Genomic DNA, 21,870 nt, shown 5'->3' with positions numbered 1-21,870 from the left:
CTTAGGCCTTTTAATTTAGGCAGCTTCTTTAAATTTCCTTGTGAAACAGTTTTTTTTTTATATAGGACATGTTTGTTTTATGCCAGAGTGCATTATGGCTGGTGAAAGTTGGGTGGGATGCTAGGCCTGATTTGTGTTCTCTCCTTTTTTGCACGTCTTTTTGGTGTTCGTTCATACGAATTTCCCCTGATCTTCTCGTCTGGCCTACGTAGCAGATGCCACAGAAACAATGAACTTTATATGCACCTGGTTTTTTTAAAGGATGATGTGGAGATTTGGGGGATTGTAGAAATCTTGATATTTTTTCTAGTGGAAGAAAAGCAAATTTAATGTTATGTTTGCTTAGTAATTTGGCCAATTTGTCTGTAACATTTTTGATGAATGGTAACGTGATTGCGTTCTTGAAATCTTGCTTTTGTGAGATGCTTGTAGGAGGGTGTGTTGAGGATTTTCTTGATTATCTTAGGTTCAAAACCATTTTTTTTGAGGATCTGTGTTAAATAATGTAATTCTTCATTTCTCTTTTTTTCTGTGCTGGAAATATTGTAATCTCTATCCATCCAAACCCGACACGACACTTGTCAGGTTTGTTTATGTTTATTTATCTTAATAAACATGTGGTCGCAATACCGGAATCTTTCTTTTGAATAATTTAATGTTTACTGCTGTAGTTAAATATTTTTTTAAGTTCTCTGGCAAAGTTTTTGATGCAAGTGCATGGCAATGCAACATGCAATGTGTTATTGTAACTTGCAGTACTTCATTTTTGATATAGGCAAAAAAAACAGAATTATTGTCTAACATCGCAGGTGCACCATCAGTACATATTGAGCTAATCACATCCATTGGTATTTGATGTTTCAAGAAAAAGCTTTCAATGTGATTAAAAACATCAATTCCTTTTGCCATTAGTTTCAGTTGATCACAAAATAAAAATTCTTCCAAAATTTCCTTTTCCTTTATGTATCGCACAAATACTAATAACTCACTGCAATTATCAACGTCAGTTGACTCATCCAATTGAATACACACTTTCAGAGGACTGATTTTAATATCTTGTACTACTTGCAGTAAAATATCCTGACTGATGTCTTGAATGCATGATCGAATCACATCGTTTGATAATGGAATCTGCTGAATTTTTTATCTGCTTCAGAACCTAATACAATTTTCGCAATTTCCAATGCACATGTTTCACTAATTCTTCAGCTATTGTACGAGGTTTTTTCTTTACACACAAATATGCCACTTGATAAGAAGCTTCTAGCAAAGGCTTCTGAACTACCACAGAGTCAAATTTTGTAATGGTATCACTGCTATCGAATCATGCCTTCTTAGATTTCAAGATGTTAAGTGTATGTCTTGTAGCTTTACCACTGTGCTGATTGTAGAAATGTTCTAACAACTTTGACGGTTTAAGAATGGAGTTTGAAAATATTTTGCAACACAAAATGCATTGTGGTCTTTGAGTACCGTGTTTCTCTTACACAAGTAAATCCGAAAGCAACATAATTGTCATTCCAATGCTATCTTTTTGACATGGCAAGGATTACTACAAATAATAAATTAATACTTACATATTACGTAACTATGCATTTGGCCATGGTTCCTTAAGAAAATTATAAAATAACATGTAAGCAAAAATTAATTTTAGTTCTTAATAAACTTTTCAAAATTCAAGAGAAAAAATTTAATCAATTGTTCTTTACTTACTGATTACTGCTGGTAAAACAAAAAAATAGCATTTGTTTGTCATTTGATCCACTTTGTTGACGTTTGTACACAACAAAATGATGTTTCTCATGACAATGGTGAGTGTATGAACAGCAAGTATCCAGCGTTTGGCTTGTGCGCATATGTCAGCATTTGTGAGCGGGAAGTACATTGAGGGATATTTTTTGAATATAGTGGTTTTTAATTTCTTAAAATGTAACAAATAAAAAATATGTATAACTTATATTTAATGGTTCTTGGTGAAATGAATAATTCTGTATGGTTTGAAAGATTATAATTTAGTTTGCATAATTTTTTCCTCTCGTGGAAAAAGCAAATGTGATTTAAATAATTAGTCAATATATGCTGGAATATTTTCCAGCTCATCGCACCCCTAGGAATGCTTTCTCCTAGTTAAGAAATCCTGGTTAAGAAACACTGATTTAGACCATGACACTATATCATGCACATGTAGTTTGTGACTTCAGTGTTGAATGTACTCGTTTCTGTTGTTCTTGTTGTTTAATTTGAAAGTCATATTGAAGATGCCCTTGATACTAGTGTGAAAGTTTTATGCCAATAAAATATTTACTTAAATCTTTTTTTATGTTTAACTAATTATTATGTCTTACATACCAATTCATCAAGTTATTTCAGAGCTTTATGGAGAGCATGCTTTAAATCAATACAACGGTTATGGAAAACAAGCTAAATGTGAAAACCAGATCAGATTCCTAAAAAAGATGTAGAGCAGCCCAGGTAATACTTACCTGTTGCAGGTTAAGAGAAACCTTTAGGTCTTCCAGAGTTCATAAAATTATACATAGGCCAGTAGATCACTACTTATCCTACAGCTGTCTGAGGCTCAAAACTGCTTAGCTGTTAAATAACGAAATTAAATATGTTCATGATTGATTAGTTGCAACTCTAAGCCCAGATTTATTTGAAATAGTTCAGAGTATTTCTGCTGCTATGTGGAAAAAGCATACACAAAAATTCAACTATCTTATCAGTCATCTTTGTCATCCACTGAAGGTTTTCAAAGATAGTAATTAATATTTAATTTAAGGGCAGCTTCTTTCTACTGATAAATTAAATATGCTTTCTAAAAGGTCCAGATTTTCCATCAGCACCAAAGTTCATTGGGAGCCAGACCCAAAAGTGATACCAAGGTTTAACTAATACAGAAATCAAATTTCCATATACAAGTAGTCAAAAGGTGTCACAGGATTAGAGATAGATGTTGAAATCAGTTTGGGTAGTGGCCCTTCCACTAATGCATAGTATTATACATGTCCAGATATATGCGGTGCATTATGGGCTACTAAGGCACTTGCTTATACTATAAATTAAATTCTTGGTTTCATCCTTTATACAATGTAAACAAACACTGTTTGCATATGAAGTATTTTGCTTCAGACCAATGAGGATTAATGCAAGAACATAATTTTTTGGCATGTTTCATTTATAGTATAACCAACCGAAAAATATTTCAACATCTATCTCTAATCCTGAGTATTTTAGTAATAAGGTGTGACACCTTTTGACTACTTGTATATGGAAATCTGACTTCTGCATTATTTCAACCTTGCTATCACTTCTGGGTCTGATGAAACTTCAATAAAGTTAAAAATCAGTTTGGGTAGTGGCCCTTCCACTAATGCATAGCATTATACATGTGCGGTGCGTTATGGGATACTAAGGCAATTGATGTGAAGTCATTATCCTCTATATACAAGTAGACCAGTCTTGAAGTTACTTCACGTGCAAACTTTGTTTGCTTACACTTGGATAAAGGATGAAACCAAGAATATAATATCTTGGCATCTTTAATTTATACTAAATTGTTTTGCATTCATAGGAAAGTCCTTTTCATTGATTAAAAATAGTTTTCATTTTAAAGAAAAGATATCCAAGTTTCGTTTTTTTGTGTCTCATGATCTCCTTCTTAGCCTAGATATTGTGTCCTTATTCACAAATTCCTTTAGATGAAACACTTAACTTCCTCAAGCAAGACTTTCTGGCAGATATTGTCAGCCTATTTGACTTTGTCATTCACTCTGGCTACTACACATGCTAAAATAACCTTTACTAACAAATTGAGGGTAGATCAATGGGCAATCCTCTTTCTCCAACACTAGAAAACTATTTTATGGAATGTTTTGTACAGAACTGAATAGCATTCTTTCTAAACCACCGTTATGGTACAGATATCTTGATGATGTTTTCATGGTTTGGCATGGGTCCCCATTCAGACCTAGAAAAATTCGTCAATAAGATCAACACTTTCATCATTGCATCCAGTTCACTCTGAGTGAGAGCTCCTGTTACTTCATTAACTAGATGGTAGACTTGATTTCTCAGTTTTTGGAAAGAAAACACATACTGAACTTTACATATATCCTCTTTCATACCATCATAATTGTCAAAAATCCATTAAGACTGATACATCAAGCTCACTATTTGCTCCACTGAAATACTGCTCTCTCAAGAAATAACATCAGGTTCACAATCATTACTAATGGTGTAACCAGATCTAAAATCAACAAGATAATTGATAATTATAGAGGTTTCCTGTCATCTGCCTCTCATTGTGATGGTGATTCAGAGGTGGTCCATCGTGTCACCATTCCTTATGTTCAAGGTGTCTCGGACGGTATAGCCAAACTACTTAGATCTGTTGGCTTACGAGTGTTCCTTCTGCTCTATCAACACATATCTACTTTTTCAGGCTCAGCTAAAGATAAGCTTCTGCCTTTGGTCCACCCCTGGAGTATATATCAAATTCCTTGCTAGTGTGGCTTATGATATTCTGGTCAAACAGGTAGATCTGTAGCCATGAGTCATGATGAGCATTTAGACTACGTTAAGTTCCATGAGCCAGAACAATTGAGACTTGTAGAACATGCTATCATTACCAGACACCGAATTCTTTGGAAGAAAATTAAGGTTCTCCATAAAAGTGATAATCTCTTAGAATGTCTGAAAGTTGTGATACCTTGCTACATCAACTAGAATCTGAATAGAAATGATGGACTTAAATTATACCTCTTATGGGAAATAGTTCTTATTCACATGTTCCAGAATTAATTTACTTCTTATTTATTTTAAATCTTTAGTTAAAGTTACTTTTAAAAGAACCTTAATGTATTTAGACCACAACACTCTACATCATGTATATGCAGTTCACATATTTCATTGTTGAATGTTCTCGTTGTTTAATTTGAAAGTCATATTGAAGATGCCCTTGATACTAGAGTGAAAGTTTAAGAATTTTCTTCTTATGTTTAAGAAGAAAATTAAATCAGGTAAGATCCTTTTAATTAATAATATGATTTATTCAGGCAATAGGAATTGGGGAATTTGATAGTGCTAAATATAGAAAGTTCCCCACCTGTGCCAATGAGAGTCATGTTTTCTGGTCCCTTACAAGGGCCATCAGAGATAAGTTTTGTCCATTTGTGCTTCCACATCTTTCTCATCCAAATGGTATCATTGCAACATCACCCAAAGATAAGGCTGGCCTGCTAGCATCATTTTTCTCATCAAACTCCTGCATAGATGATGAAGGAAAATCATCCCCTTTTTACCTCAATCATTATACTGTTTGCTTCCTGTAGTCTTCTGACAAGATATCAGAAGAATCTCGAACAATCTGGATACCACAAAGGCTTCCACAGTCCCTGATGGAATCCCACGAACTGTGCCTAAGAGTTCTGTTCCTGAACTAACACCTGCTCTTTATAATCTGTATACTATATTACACTCAACTGGCATCCATCCCACAGACAATTCCTAAAAAAGGTAATAAGTGTCTACCATCCAACTATCACCCTGCTGCTCTCACCTCAGTGTTGTCCAAAGTAATTGAGAAGATCATCAGTAATCAACTTCATCGATATCTGTTAATGCAGCATCAACCACCAATATTATGTGTGATGTGAGGTGTTGATTTACCAATCAACACCTCACATCACCCATGTCTGGACACATGGCATGGAAAAGTTTGAGAAAACCTGTGTTGTTGCACTGGACATTTCTAATGAATCTGATAGGGTCTGGCATCAAAGGGTTTCTTAACAAATCATCATCATATGGTGTGCCTTCTTCACTATGTAATTAGATTGCCCTCTGGTCATACACAAGTGCAATGAGAAGGCATTCTCTCTTTGGATTTGTCTGTTAATGCAGGTGTTTCTACAGACTCTGTTATTTCACCAACTTTCTTCCTCACATATATTAATGATCTCTCACTGACTTCAAACCCTATTCACAGTTTTCGACCACAGATAAGAGAACCCTCGACACTTCTGTGGATGGCAGAAGGCGAATCCATTCCGAAAATAGGGTAATCAATCTGTTTTGAAGGATAAGCGTTTATTATTATACGTCAGAAATTAGCTTTTCTTTTATGAATATTCTAGTTTTTAAAGTGGTAACTATTTGGCTTGTATAACAGTTGGAAAATTTTACGTATAAAGCACGTGATTTTGCATGTTGGTGACGAATTCATACATCCCTTATTCTTTTCTCCCCTTCAGCACGAAGTGACTTTTCTTGGCACTCTGCTAGCTAAGGTTGTGGACAGACAAATACCTTGTATAATGGAATTACAAATTTCATAGTAGCCTAAATCTGCGTTGCACACCAGAATCACAATATCCATGATATCAGTTGTGATTCATTTGTTTTGTATATGCAGGCTGTTTAACGATATGTTGATAAATTTCAACTCACTTTGTTTTTTTAAACATGATCTATTTTTAATTTTCATCCCTATATTAAGTGTTCTAATTAAAATATATTGCCGTAAGTTTAAAGGTATGAAAACTGATGTGAAATCTTTTCTATCTTGTTTATGCTTTTGATGTTACATGTAATACTACTCTGTTTTCAGAAGAATAAACTTTTCAAAATAAAATTGCTGCTGTTCCATTTTCAAAGATACTATTCTGTGTATAAATCAAGCTATCTTGAAAAGCCTTTTAAAAACAACCAGTGAGGTGAATGTCCTCTGATATGTATCTGTCTCTTGCTAATTGTAAAAGATGTATTTATTTAGAGTGCCAAAAAATAAGTTTCAGTCAAGTATTATTATTATTATTTTATTTTTATTTTTTGAAGCTTGTTACTTGCTGTTCTCTTTTATTAATGTATTCTTATGATTTTGATATGAATTTAAACCTCTCATGACATTAAAAAAATTGAACACTTGTTTTGCTAATCTTTCCTTCCTCATTCTGTTTAAGTGACTATACCACCTGAGATTAGCTGTGCGAACAATGCTAAGTTCTTTCCTAATATTCTCGTTTTTAATATGATATTGCCACTGATGTCATCTGTTCATGCCCATCATCTTTTTCAGGACTATCATATCTGTGGTCTCTAGTCTTTGGTCAAGTGTTTTATGTCTAACCTAGTTCTCTTAATGATAATGATAATAATAATAATAATAATAATAATATTTGAACATTTTTGGCCAACTTTCATCTACTCCAGCTGCCTTCAGGTTTTGGATGACTTTTTCTTCTTCAAGTATGGATATGTATTCCTGACTACATATCCGTACTTGAGATATTTCTATTGAGAGTTTTCTACCATCGTGCTAAGCTGCTTGTTTCATTTAACAGTCTTTCAAAGTTATTCCAGACATCTAGAATATCTTTATCTTCAGTTTTCATGTCACCTTTATCATCTCTGATTCCCTTTACAGTACTCCTTACTCAATTTCTAAGCTATTTCAATAGCCTCCAGAATATTTTGCCACCTTCTTGATATTTATTTTCTATATTCTTACTGAAGTCTTCCTATTACTTTTGTTTAGCTAGTTTTAAAGAGTGCTGGGGGTGCTTAAGGGTCAAAGCTGTATAACTGAGAGGAGACCTCCACATAAGGAATGCGGAGAACCGACAAGAGCTTCTGACCTAATGTCTAATCCTCACCTTCTCGTGGTGCACCCTGTTGGGTATATACCTGGATATTGAACAAACGAAGATGGGCTGGCAATTTGGGATTTAGCTAACCAAATTGTATTGCTATTGGCTTACACCAATATAGAAAATGATGGTACAACATGACAAAATTTCATGCTGCCTGGGGCATTGGCCGGTTAAACAAAGCCCCCGTTGTTTTCGCCAGGGAACCAGGGCGAACAGCAAAAAGTCAGCTTCTGGAACAAATCTGAAAACAAACCCCAACTCAACATCACCAGCGTTAAAGACTATCAACATAAGAAGCCTGAATGACAAAGAAATGAAGCTAGCTGAAGAATTAGATAAGTACCAGATCGACATAATAGAGGTGACTGAAACAAAAAAAAAGACAAAAAATGGTGAGATCATTCTGAGCAATAAATAAAAAATGTTATATTCAGGCAATAACAATCAAGGAAAAGAAGGAGTAGCCATAGTATTCAACCTAAAGTACGAGTCTATTCTTCTTGAATGGCAGGCAGTCTCAAGTAGAGTGATGTGGGCAAATATCAGAATGTGGGATTGGACAATGAGACTTATTTGTGCCTATGGTCCCACAGAAGGTTCTACTAAGGTAGAAGTTGAGGAAGTACTTATTGAGGCTTTAGAGAAAGCAACTGACACAGTGAAAAAGGAAAAGTTGTTCCTTGTTGGGGATTTAAATAGCAGAGTTGGAAATGATTGTTGGACATACAAATGTATTTGGGGAAAATTTGGAGAAAAGAGCTAAGCTAATAATAATGGCAAATACCTGTTGGATTTCTGCTCAGGACATGGCCTGCTTATTACTAACACCATGTTCCAACATAAAAATGTGCACAAAAATTCACATGGAGACAAGAGCCAAGGAATAAGAAAAGTCTCATTGACTATGTTATTGTTAATAGTGATGTTTTCTCTCTGGTGCAGGACACCAGAGTGTACAGAGGATTTCAAATTGGAAGCGATCACTATTTAGTCTTGAGCAGTAAAGCTATAAAATTGAATTTTATATTGAAAAGAATTACATGTTAGAAAATTTTAAAGCAAATAAATTTGAGCGGTTCTCAGATGTGAACTGTAGATTAAAATACACAAAGATTATTGAAGAAAAAATGAAAGTGTTTGAGAACAGAAACCAAACCTTGGAGATTCAGTGGCAAGCCTTGAAGAAAACCCTGATTGATTCAGCCAGAGAGGTATGTGGTGAGGTTATCTGCGAGGATAGAAAAATCAGAACTCTATGGTGGATACAGGAAGTTAAAGAGGCAGTGAAGGAAAAGAAGAAAGCTTATCAAAAGTTCCTGGCAAATAAGTCAGCTTGTGCTCTTAGTGAATACAGAGACAAATGTAAGAAAGCTAAACATCTGTAAAACTAGCTAAACAAAAGTCATGAGAGGACTTTGACAAGAACATAGAAAATAAATATCAAGAAGATGGTAAGATATTCTGGAGGTTGTTGAAGAAGCTTAGAAATGGAGGAAAGGGTGCTTTAAAAGGAGTTAGAGATGATAAATGTGAAATGAAAACGGAAGAAAAAGATATCCTTGAAGTATAGAGTAATTACTTCGAGAAATTTCTAAATGAAACAAGCAGTTATAGCACAGTGGTAAAAAACACTCAACAGGCAAACAGTCAGGAATACAAATCCATACTTGAAGTAGAAAAAGCCATCAAAGGCTTGAAATGTGGAAAGGCAGCAGGAGTAGATGATATTCGACCAGAAATGCTGAAGTATGGTGGTATAAAAGTCTTACATTGGCTGCACTGAATAGTTCAGAAAGCCTGTACACAGGGACGAATTCACGATGATTGGAGTAGAGCTCTCATAGTACCCATATATAAAAAGGAAAATAAAACTGAATGTGAGAATTACAGAGGTATTTCCCAACTGAGTGTTCCTGGCAAGATCTATGCGAGTATACTTGAGAAACGGTTGAGAAGAATTGTGGAAGAAAAGCTTGGTGAAGAACAAGCTGGATTCAGGCCAAATAGAGGCTGTCAGGATCAGATCTTCACTTTACGACAAATAGTCGAGAAAGCATGGGAATATAACAAAGATCTGTATTTAAGTTTTGTCGATTGGGAAAAGGCATATGACAAGGTGCCAAGAGAGAAGCAATTCAATACGCTACAGTCATATGGTGTCAATGGGGCATTGTATCAAGCAATACTTAATCTTTATTTGAGTTGTAAGTCAGCAGTTAGAATTGAAGGAAGTACAGGAAGATGGTTTAATGTTAAATCTGGTGTGAGACAAGGATGTACATTTTCCCTTCTGTTATTCATTATCTATATGGATCACATTATGAAGGAAAGTGGTATTAAACATGATATCAAAATTGGAGATGTTAATGTCAGCTCTTTGCTTTATGCAGATGATGTTATACTGCTAAATAAATCTGCTACAAGTCTGCAAGATTCCTTGACTAAATTGAATAACTGTTGTATGGTATGAAGGTCAGCCATAAAAAGACAAAGACAATGAAAATAGGCAGAATCATTGAAAATGTCAACTGCGTTGTGAATGGAGAACCTGTAGAACAAGTAAAACAAATCTGCTACAAGTCTGCAAGATTCCTTGACTAAATTGAATAACTGTTGTAATAGATATGGTATGAAGGTCAGCAATAAAAAGACAAAGACAATGAAAATAGGTAGAATCATTGAAAATGCCAACTGCGTTGTGAACGGAGAACCTGTAGAACAAGTAAAACATTTCAGCTACTTCGGCATGATTTTTAGTGAAGATGGTAAATTAAATATGGAAATAGACAACAGAATCAACAAAGCTGTATGGTAGGAAGTCAATTGAATAAATTCATATGAAATAAGAGAGAAATTAGTCGGAACACTAAATCAGCTGTTTACAAGACAGTGTACAAACCAGTTTTAACTTATGGATCTGAGATCTGGGTCAGAAGTAAAACACTTGACCAAACACTTGACAGTGGAGTAGATGGTATTTTTGACCCTGGGGATACAAAAGTTTTGCAGTGGCTAAACTGCAGACTAGAGACTGCAGATATGAGAGTCCTGAGAAATATTAGAGACGTGAACAGATGGCATCAATGGCAATATCATATTAAGAACGAGGATATTAGGAAAGAACTGACATTGTCAGCATCCAGGAATGCGTTAGCAGAGCTAATCTCAGGTGGTATGGTCACTTAAGCAGAATGGGCAAAGAAAAATTAGCGAAACAAGTGTTCTCTGCCAGGTTGGCAGGAAAATAACCCAGAGTAATACCATGATATAGGTGGATTGATACGGTACAAAGTGCCTTAGATGATAGAAATATAAGATCTGATAATGTTGGAGTCTTGACAAGTAACAGACTGATTTGGAGGAAAATTGTAGATAGGAAGTTAGTAATGATGTAAATTTTTCATGTAGTATTATCCTGTACATCCCTTGAGGGTACATGGCAGGAATTTAATGATGATAGACAGTGCTGTGCTTTCTTACATTTTACTCATCTCTGATTCCTTTTACAGTACTCTTTCCTCCATTTCTGTACTCCCTAAAAGCACAAGCTGACTTACTTGCTAAGAACTTATATACTTTCTTCTTTTCCTTGACTGTTTAATTTCCTGAGTCCACCATGGAGTTCAGATTTTTCTATCCATTCAGGCAGTGGAAATGGAAAAAGGAAGACAGATTGAGTTGTGGAAGTCACCAATGAAAATGACTTCATTGTGTGTGTGTGTGTGTGTGTGTGTGTGTGTGTGTGTGTGTGTGTGTGTGTGTGTGTGTGTGTGTGTGTGTGTGTGTGTGTGTGTGTGTGTGTGTGTGTGTGTGTGTGTGTGTGTGTGTGTGTGTGTGTGTGTGTGTGTGTGTCAATACTTTAAGCAGAAAAAACACTACCAAAAGCCTGGAATGTGAAAGGCAGCCTGGGAGTAGATGGTATTTTTGACCATGGGGGATACCAAAGTTTTGCAGTGGCTAAACTGCATAATTCAGAGGCCTGGTCAGAAAATCCAGATGGCTGGAGTAAAATTTTCATAGTTCCCAACTATAAAAAGGGAAATAAAGCTGAATGTGAGAATTATAGACAAATTTCGTGCTAAGTTTTTTAGGTAAAATTTATGCAAGCAGCCGGTTTTTGAAGAAGCTAAGAAAAATTATGGAAGAGAAACAGAGAAGAACAAGGTAGTTTCAAAGCAAAATAGAGGTTGTCAAGATCAGATTTTCACTTTATGACATATAATTGAGAAATCATGGGATTATAACAGGGATCTGTATTTGTGTTTTTTAGATCTGCATATGGGATATGTGGAACATTATACACAGCAATACAAGAAGATGGTTTTGATATAAAATCAGATGTAAGATAAAGGTGCACACTATCTCCACTCTTATTCATCATCTATATGGATTGCATTATAAATGAATGCAGCATTAAATCTGATATTAGAATAGGAGATATCAAAGTTTGCTTTTTTGCTTTATGCAGATGATGTTGAAGTCCCAAACACATCCAGTGCAAGTCTCCAGGATTCTCTAACTAAATTGAATAACAGCTGTAACAAATTGGGCATGAATATCAGCAATAAAAAGACAACTATGAAAGTAGGCAAGAGCAGAGAAAACTTCAGCCACAAACCATGGGACAAAAGAATGAAGTGAGGTGAACAGATGGCATGTGTGAGAATGTGATTGTGTGGAAATTAGAAGTAATGAGTGATCAAAATACAGTAGTATTTTTGCTTTCATCCTAACAACAATATTGCATAATCTTTCATCTCTCTCAAATAAATACTAAAATACTCACAGCATAGCCAAGTGAAAAAACTTCCATCAACTCACAGAAATAATCAGATATTAGTAACTGATCTGGTTGGCCAAATAGATAGTGTTGCTGCTGCCTAACCAACAGGCTGCTGATAATTTTTCAATAGAATCAGGTCACCTTGTATACTGGAGGTCTGAAGTAACTTGATAAAGTACCATGTTTCACATTTAAAAGAAAATTATATTTCTATACTTGTGATCAAGAAACAAACTCACAAGCACTTATTTTTGGTATGAGACAAATTGGGATGTTATTTATTTTACTTTTATGCTTCAAACTCATGATTCAGAAAAGTCCTAGTATGGTTAATAACCTAAATGATTTATAAAAAAAAAATGATGATTAGTAGGAACCAGTGATTAAAAGCTTGCTACCAGCAGCCAACATATATTTTAAGTTACAAAGTATGACTTATAGTACAATATCTTGCTGGCAAAAATAACCGCGTAACTACTTTATATACTTACATGGGAGAATTGCAAACAGGTTGACATATCCAAGCAAATGAATTACATAGAAATTATTATTATTATTATTAAGAGAGACCTCAAGGGAGTCAGAGACTCATCATCAAGGGAGGCCACATACTACACACACCAGCTATCATACTTGTTCTTGAATTCATTCAAACTGCTTGCACTCACAATATCCAATGGCAATCCATTCCAATCATGCACCACCCTATGAGAGAAAAATCTAAAAAGTGGCATTCATTCTCAGCTTCCAAGGATGCCCTCTTTTCCTTTACTCACTCTCCATAAATTGAAAAATTCCAACTGAAATCCTGTATAACCAGTGGTGGGCTATGGAAATTTTAACAAAGGGCTCGCATCGTTGAGCAAAAAAAAAAAAAAAAGCTAACTTAGCCCGTATAATACTTATAATTCAACTTTGTAGAGCTTCTGATAGATATGATAATTCCTGTAGGATATAAATTATTAATTAACTAGATCTTTTAAAAGTTCCAAATTGAGAAGCCAGTTTAAAAAGCCCTTATATTAATTATTTGATGCAAAATGCTTGCATAAAGCTGGGTAATTTCTCCACAGAGCAAGAGCCGTTCGTAAACTGCAAGCTGCCAATTGTGGTCCAAACACACAGCCGATCTTTAAAATTTCGATACCAAGGTCTTTTGCAATCGTATTTAATTCTCGTTGATTTTTGGTGATTGATGATAAAAAGCATATAATTTATCTATAAATATTTCAAAATGATTTATTTCTTTAATGTTTTTTTTATGAAATCGTCTAATGCAAATTGTAAACGATGAGCTATGCAATTCCAAATCACAATGTTGGGAAATCTTTGTAGAAGTTTGATTGCAACACCTAATGTTTCCTAACATTACACTAGCTTCTTCAGAACAAAATGCAATGAGATGATTTTTTAAATAGTTATCAAAAAATCCATATGAATTTAAAGTAGCAATTATAGTACCATGTATACATTCTGCGGTGGCATTTTCTAGTTCTACAAGATTATTAAACAAGAAGAACAAGAGACTCGCAAATTTGAGAAAAATTTAACAAAGGGCTCGCGTGAGCCCCTTATAGCTCACTACTGTGTATAACCCTTTCAGAAGTTTGTAAGTCTCAATCATATCACTCCTTTTTCTCGTGTCTACATTCTACAAATTCTCAATCTGTCTCCATAATCAGTATTCCACAATCCTGATATCATTTTTAACACCTTTGTACTCTCTCCAATATATCAGAATCACAATGGAAACCAGGAGACCAGACCTGTGCACAATAGTCCAAGTGAGGTATTATTGGCCTTGTAAAGAGGCAAAATTACATCCTTATCTTTCACATGTAAAGATAGGTTCAGCATTGCAATTATCTTTTGAGTTGTATTTGCAATCTTTGCTACATGGCCCCCTGAACTTCGACTTGCTATCTACTAACACTCCAAGATCCCTAGCCTGATTATGCTAGAAGAAACTGATCAGTTTCTTCTAGCATAATTCTGCCAATATAATATGACACTAGATATCTAATCATGTGAAAGTGCATGCCTTTGCATTTACTGACATTGAACTGACATCCATTTTCCCATGCCCACAATTTCAGCCTATTCAAATCATTCTGCAAGTACTGAATATCAGCAGCATTCCTGATTACCTTACCTATCTTTGCATCATCAGCAAATAGGTGTATGCTGCTTGTCAAATCTTTCCCAATATCATTAATTATTGTACAGATTGAATAACAATGGACCAAGTACTGATCCTTGTGGTACACCACTTGTTACCTTAAATCTTGCAGACTCACATCCCCCATATACCACTTTTTGATATCTGTCAGTTCAGCCATCCATTTCTCCAATTTATGCAACAATCTACCATGCTGTATTCTATCAAAAGCCTTAGCAAAATCCAAAAGTATCACGGTGTATTCATTCCCCCTTGTCTAGTTCAATGGTAACATTGTTATAGAATGTGAGCAAGTTGCTAAAACATGACCTTCCCTTAGTAAACCCATGTTGTTCATTGCAAAGTAGAGATTCACTGTCAACCCATTTCTGAAAGCGAGCCCTAACCAATTTTTTCAAAATCTTCACCACCACTCCTGAGATACTAATTGGTCGATAGTTGGATACATCAGCCTTGTGCAATGGAATTATCATACATTCCTTCCATTCCTGCAGAATCTTCCCTGTTCTGAGACTCATATTAAACAGCCTGGTCAAAGGAATGACCTGTTTAGCTGAACACTCTTTTAGCACACGTACTGATATCCCATCAGTCTCTATTGTGAATTCTTATTCAATTTGTGCAACATCTCTAATACCTCATCCTCATATATTATTATTATTACGGGTATCTCCATGGAGTCAGTAGACTCATCGCGGGAGACCCAAACTAGCAAAACAATATCTGTCATATCTCTTCTTGAATTCATTTACAGACGAAGAGCTCACAACTAAGTCAGGCAATGAATTCCACTCATTCACCACCCTCCAGGCAAAAAACCTTGTTCTGACACCTTTGTTAACCACACTCTTCTTTAATTTCCAGAGATGACCTCTTGTTCTTCCATCACTGTCACACAGCTGAAACATTTCCCCTGCATCAATCCTATAAAAACCTTTTAGTAATTTGAATGTTTCTATCATATCCCCTCTTCTTCGCCTATCAACCAATCTCTGCAATCCACAAGCTCTCAATCTATCAATGTAGGGAGCATTTTTTATATCACTCACCAACTTGGTCACTCTTCTCTGAACCCTCTCCACAGCCTCCTCATCTCCAAGGAATCCAGGTGACCAGACCTGAGCACAGTAATCCAAATGTGGAAGTATCAGTGCTTTATAAAGGGGAATAATAACCTCTTTATCTCTGGATGTCAGTGTGTTCCTCAACAACCAAGTAATCCTATGTGCAATCTTGGACACCTTAGCAATGTGTCCTCTGAACTTCATCTCCCTATCTACCAATACCCCTAAGTCCCTAGCCTCATCAATCTCTTGGAGTACCTTTCCATCGATGTAGTACACAGCTGGTAATCTTTTAATCCCAAAATGCATGACTTTACACTTTTCCACATTGAACTGACATCCATTTTCTTTTGCCCATTTTACCAGCTTATTTAAATCCTCCTGCAAACTTTCAACATCAGCTTGATTTTTTATTGCACTACACAACTTTGCATCATCAGCAAACAACTGAATATCTCCCTTTAAGCCGTTTCCTATATCATTTATATACAAATTAAACAACATTGGCCCAAGCACAGAGCCCTGAGGCACACCACTGGTCACCTGCCTCATTCTGGACTCGGCTCCTCCATACACCACCTTATGGTATCTCTCCCTGAGCCATTCTCCTATCCATATCACCAATTTAATATCCATTCCCATCTGCTCCAATTTGCGTAACAGTGTTCTATGGGGTATCCTGTCAAAAGCCTTAGCAAAATCCAGAAGTACCACTGTGTAGCCAGTTCCTTTGTCCAACTCAGATGTTATTCTATTATGAATAGTTAATAGATTGCTAAGGCAGGATCTACCTTTAACAAAACCATGTTGGCCTCTATAGAGTATCATATCCTGATCCACCCATTCTTGAATTTTGTCTTTAACCAACTTTTCCAATACTTTTACCACTACTCCTGAGATGGTGATTGGTCTGTAATTCAATACCGCAGTTTTAGAGCCACCCTTATGCAAAGGAACCACTTTGCCTAACTTCCACTCCCTAGGGACCATACCAGAGTTCAAACTTAAATTAAATATCCAGGTAAGAGGGGTTGACAATTCATTTGCACATTCACACGACACCCGAGCTGATATTCCATCTAAGCCTACCGCAGTGTTTGCATTTAAGTTTTGCAATATATTTAATACCTCTGATTCTTTAGCTTCAATTCTCACATTAGTTATTGCTATAGGTATAGAGATATCCTCACTTGGGTGATAGACTTTTGAAAAGTGATCACTCAGTAACTCGACTATTACATCTGATTTTGTCACCTCAATACCATCAGCACCCACTAAGGTTATCCTTCCAAAGTCATTCTTCCTCTTACTTGCCACATAGCGGAAGAACTCTTTGGGATTACCCTTGATCTCTTTGGCTAAGGTCTTCTCATAATCTGATTTAGCTTTTCTTACTATGCTGGTAACCTTCCTAGCTTGAGCCTTGTACTGCTCATGGGTGTCCTGATTGCCTTTCTCCTTGTAAATTCTCCATAACATTTTCTTTTTTTGCAGTTCAAGCTTGATACTACTGCTCATCCATCTAATGCCTGCCTTGTTTGACCTCCTGACCATGGGGACACAATCTGATATTGCTTTCCTCAGATACCCGCTGATTTTATCCCAAGCACTGCTAACATCTTTCCCTTGCAATATGTTCTGCCATGGGATGGCTGCAAGCTCACTCCGAAGCTTGTTATAATTGCCATATATACCAGATGTCCTTGACATCTAAGCCATTTACACTTGAAATGATAAACTATTATAAAGGATTTCATTAAAGCACTTCAAAGATAAGTTCAATAAGGTTGGACAAAATTTAAAAAATAATGAGTATTAATGTGCATAACATTAAACTAGAAATTAGCATAATTTGAATTATTTGGAAATGTCAGCCGGCTAATATAGTACTTAATTATAGTTAATACTGTATATTTAGTATTCCTTTCATAAAAGGAGAGCTGCACATCAGCCATGGATTGTGCATTATTAGCATTAGTACTAAACCACCATATTTGTTTACAGAAAAAGGCTCCCACATAAATAACTACCTTTAGTTCATCCTTAGGTATTACAAGTCCACAGCCTTGCTCACATGGCACTGGTCTTTTAGGATTATGTTCACATTCTTCTCTATGAGTAGAAAGTCTATCTAATTTAACAACTGCTGTACAACCAAAATTCGAATTATCACATGAAATCTGTAATCTTGATAGCAAATTACGGAGGATGCGGGGCACAGGTTTCAAATCTGCTGAAGTAATTGACTGACGGTCTACTGGGCAGGATGGTTGACGAGATAGCCATTCCTGAATGCATTCTCTACAGAAGGCATGTTCACACTGGGGCGCCTAGAATGAAACATTTTCATATTATCATAAACAACATATACACACACACACACACATATACATAAGAGAGATATTAGTGCACCAGTTCAATAAAAGGATTATCAGTGATTTCTGTGCAACAAGAATTTAAGTGAATCTATCGGGCTCCCCCCCCCCTGCCACAATTAATAAATATATATAGTAATGATATAATCAGCTTAAAGAAACTGGTCAAGTTGAGAAGTCAGGATGACTGAGAACCTTTCAAGAAACAGCTGAATACATCTGTGATGCATTTCTATGAAGTTCAATGATAATGGGTATTCCTCAGCCCAATGTTTATAATGGGTTCAAAGACAACTGTAGATTTTGAAAGACAATTACCGTAAGTAGTACATAATGGAGGGTACTCGAGTATCAAGAGAGTAATGGATTTGATCCTCTCATCAGATGATGTTATTATAAATGAGGTATCAAATCTTCCACCAGTTGGTGAGAGTGACCACGAGGTGATCACTTGCAGGATGACCAGTCATTCGAGGACATCTGTTAGAAAGGGATATATGTGGAATTATAAGACTGGTAATTATGAAAAGCTCAGGAAACAGTTGCAATAATAAATTGGAAAGAGGAACTGGATGGAAAGGATATCAAATGCTGCTTGGGCCCTACTCAAGAACCATTTGGTGAGGCAATATCAAAATGTATTCCAAAGGTTAAGAGGATAAATAGAGCAGGTATGAAATGGATGATCAAGAGATAAGGTACTGATTCATCCATTTCACACCTGCGCTATTTACCCTCTTAACCTTTGGAAACATTCTGATATTGCCTCACCAAACAGTTCTTGAGTAGGGCCCAAACAGCATTTGATATCCTTTCCATCCAATTCCTCTTTCCAATTTATTATTGCAACCTGTAATCTGGAAGAAGAAGGTATTATGGAAGAAACACAAGATGAGTAGTTATAACAACCAGTTGCATGAGAAGTACAAAGAGCAAGTGAGGAAGGTGACTTGCTTGATAAGGGTAGCAAAAGTGTGGCATGAGCAGCAGCAGTTAGCTAAAGCAGCCAAAAAAAAAAAAAAAAAAAAGAATCCTAAGGAGTTTTTCGATACGTGGCCAGTAGAAGAAAGAATGATTATGGTAGGATGGGATTGATTGGTGCAAACGGAGGAATGATAACTGCTGCAGAGGATGTTGAGATATTTAATGAGCAATTTTTAAAGGTATTTCATTCTTATGAATTTGACATCATGCAGAACTTGAAAGCAGTGGGAAAGAAGGAGGAGGAACTGTTAGTAAGCGAACAGGAGGTATATGAGTAATTGAATAGACGATGTAAATAAGGCTGTGGGACTTGATGCTATTTCACCACGTGTTTTGAGGGAATGTTCCAGAGAGTTAACAACAGCTTTTGCATATCTTTTCAACATGAGTCTATCACTGGGTCAAGTTCCAAAAGATTGGAAAGAGAGTAAAATTGTTCCAATTCATAAGAAGGAGATAAGAGTAGGGCTTTGAATTATAGGCTAGTCTGTGTGTCTGGAGTTGTGGTTAAGATATTAGAAAAGTTCGTTAGGATTAAGATTCAGAATTGGGTTGACGAAAAATACATTTTGGCAGCCAGTATGGATTTACTAAAGGAAGATTGTGCTTTAGCATTCGACCTACTTTTTATAATAAAGTGACAAATGCATTGGATAAGGGTGTTGCATACACAGTGGTATATCTAGATTTCGCAAAGGCCTTTGATAACTTGTCACACGACAAGCTGGTAATTAAATTGGAATGGGTAGGGCTGAACATCAGGGTAGTCTCTTTGATTGGCTGTCTGATAGGGTATCAGCAAGTTGTCTATGGAGAAGCAATATCCCAGAAGAGGAAAGTTACTAGTGGTGTACTCCAAGGGTCTGTTTTGAGTCCATTGCTGTTTAATTTGTACGTAAATAATATTTGGAGAGGATCCTGACTAATTTCTCCAAGACTGCTGTTGTAAATTACCAACCGATTAGCATATCAGAAATCGTTGTCAAGGTCTCGGAGAAATTAGTCAAGAAAAGAATACAGGATTGGATAGATGAAAATGGGATATTGTATGGGGGGACAACATGGTTTTGTGAAGGGTAGATCATGCCTCAGTAACTTGCTCATGTTTTATAACACAGTGATGGCTGAACTGGATAAGGGTAATGGGTTTTTACAGTGATTCTACTGGACCTTGCCAAGGCCTTTGACAGGATACCACATGGAACTCTAATCAGTAAACTGAAGCAGATGGTGATGGATATAGAGTTGGTGAGATGGATAGGAGGGTGGTTGATGGAGAGATATCAGAGTGGTTTATTCAGGAGTTGAGTCCAAAAGACGGCTTGTGACTAGTGGTGTGCTGCAGGGTTCTGTTCTTGGACCACTACTTTTCAATTTGTTCATCAATGATATAGGAAAGGATCTGAGAGGAAGTGTTCACTTGTTTGCTGATGATGCAAAGTTGGTCAGAGCAATTGTGAGTGCACAGGATGTCAAAATTTTACAGGATGATTTGGATAGTTTGAAGGACTGGGCTAGGGAAAATGGATGTCAATTTAATGTGACAAAGTGTAAGGTTATGCATTTTGGGGTGAAAAGAATAGCAGCAGTATATCACATTGCTGGAACTGTACTCTAGGAGATTGATGAGGCCAGGGATTTGGGAGTGTTGGTGGATAGGGAATTGAAGTTTAGGGGGCACATTGCAAAAGTGGCTAAATCAGCTCATCAAATCACTTGGCTTCTGAAAAATACTTTAACAAGCAGAGACAAACAAGTTATTGTTCCTCTGTATCTAGCCATGATAAGATCCCATCTAGACTACTGTGCCCCAGGGTTTCTTCTTGATGGGGAGGAGGTGGAGAGGATCCAGAGACAAGTGACCAAGATGATAGCAGGTCTGTGGAATGAACCATATGAGAACAGGTTGAAGATTTGTGGTTTGCAAAAATTGGTCGATAGGCGGAAAAGAGCTGATATGATTGAGACATTCAAATTACTGAAGGGTTTCTATAAGATTAATTCAGAAGATATTTTTGAGAATAGGACTGGTGGTGGGAGGACTAGGGACCATACATGGAAGCTGGGCAAGAATGTAGTTAGCAGGGGTGTTAGAGGTAAGTTTTTTACTTGGAGAGTGTTGAATGAATGGAATAAGATGCCAGAGTCTGTTGTGGGTGCTACGACCGTGAATGAGTTCAAGGTGAGGTATGATAGATACTGTGTGAATGTCAAATAGTTGTTCTTGACATGATGTTAGGGCCTCCCTCGATGAATCTGTCGACTCCTTGGAGTTGCCCGGAATAATAATAATAATAAATATATATATCACTGTCATTACAGTAAGTAACACTTGACAGGGACCAAGTATTGGACACACACTTCATCCCAGATTAAATGGAAGAAAGCTACAGTAATAAACAGAAGTCATAAGTCAGAAAGACTATTTTTGGAATCAGCAGAAAAGCTTACATGAAATTCAACAAGTATGGCTAAATTAATTTACCAAAAATCTGGTGGATCTTTAAGACCACCTTCAGTCCAACAGCTGAAGACTACCTTAAATCCAAACCTGCAAAGGCACACTATGACAGAACACAGTTTTTTTGGTTTCCCATTATAATTCAGAATCGATTCCATAATTACTTGATTGTTAGTATATTTTGCATTCCGTGAGAAGTGTTTTTTTGTGTTTTAAGGATACTGAAATTATCATGTTTATTTTGTTCTTGTAGTGCTTGTGTGAGTCAATTCTGTTAAATAATTAAAACGAATGAATGTTTGATAGAATAGCATTCCCCACAAATCTAATGAATCATTAATTTACTTATAAACTGCTAAAAGGAAATTAACA

General features: G+C 36.1%; 1 protein-coding gene across 1 annotated transcript in view; it reads right to left on the bottom strand.

The window, feature by feature from the left end:
• Positions 1-21,870, bottom strand: part of elgi (E3 ubiquitin-protein ligase NRDP1 elgi) — a 177,894-nt gene that overhangs the window by 88,597 nt on the left and 67,427 nt on the right. The window contains exon 3 of the mRNA XM_090414102.1: positions 17,709-18,008. Within this exon, the coding sequence (XP_090270228.1) occupies positions 17,709-18,008 (300 nt within the window). The remainder of the gene's footprint in view (positions 1-17,708; positions 18,009-21,870) is intronic.

The sequence above is a fragment of the Typopeltis vanoorti genome, chromosome 2 (genome assembly GCF_054136105.1).
Source record: "Typopeltis vanoorti isolate ZY-2024b chromosome 2, IOZ_Tvanoo_1.0, whole genome shotgun sequence".
NCBI classification, from domain to species: Eukaryota; Metazoa; Arthropoda; class Arachnida; order Uropygi; family Thelyphonidae; genus Typopeltis; species Typopeltis vanoorti.
The sequence above is the reverse complement of the archived record's forward strand: the minus strand, read 5'-3'. Positions and strand labels throughout refer to the sequence as shown.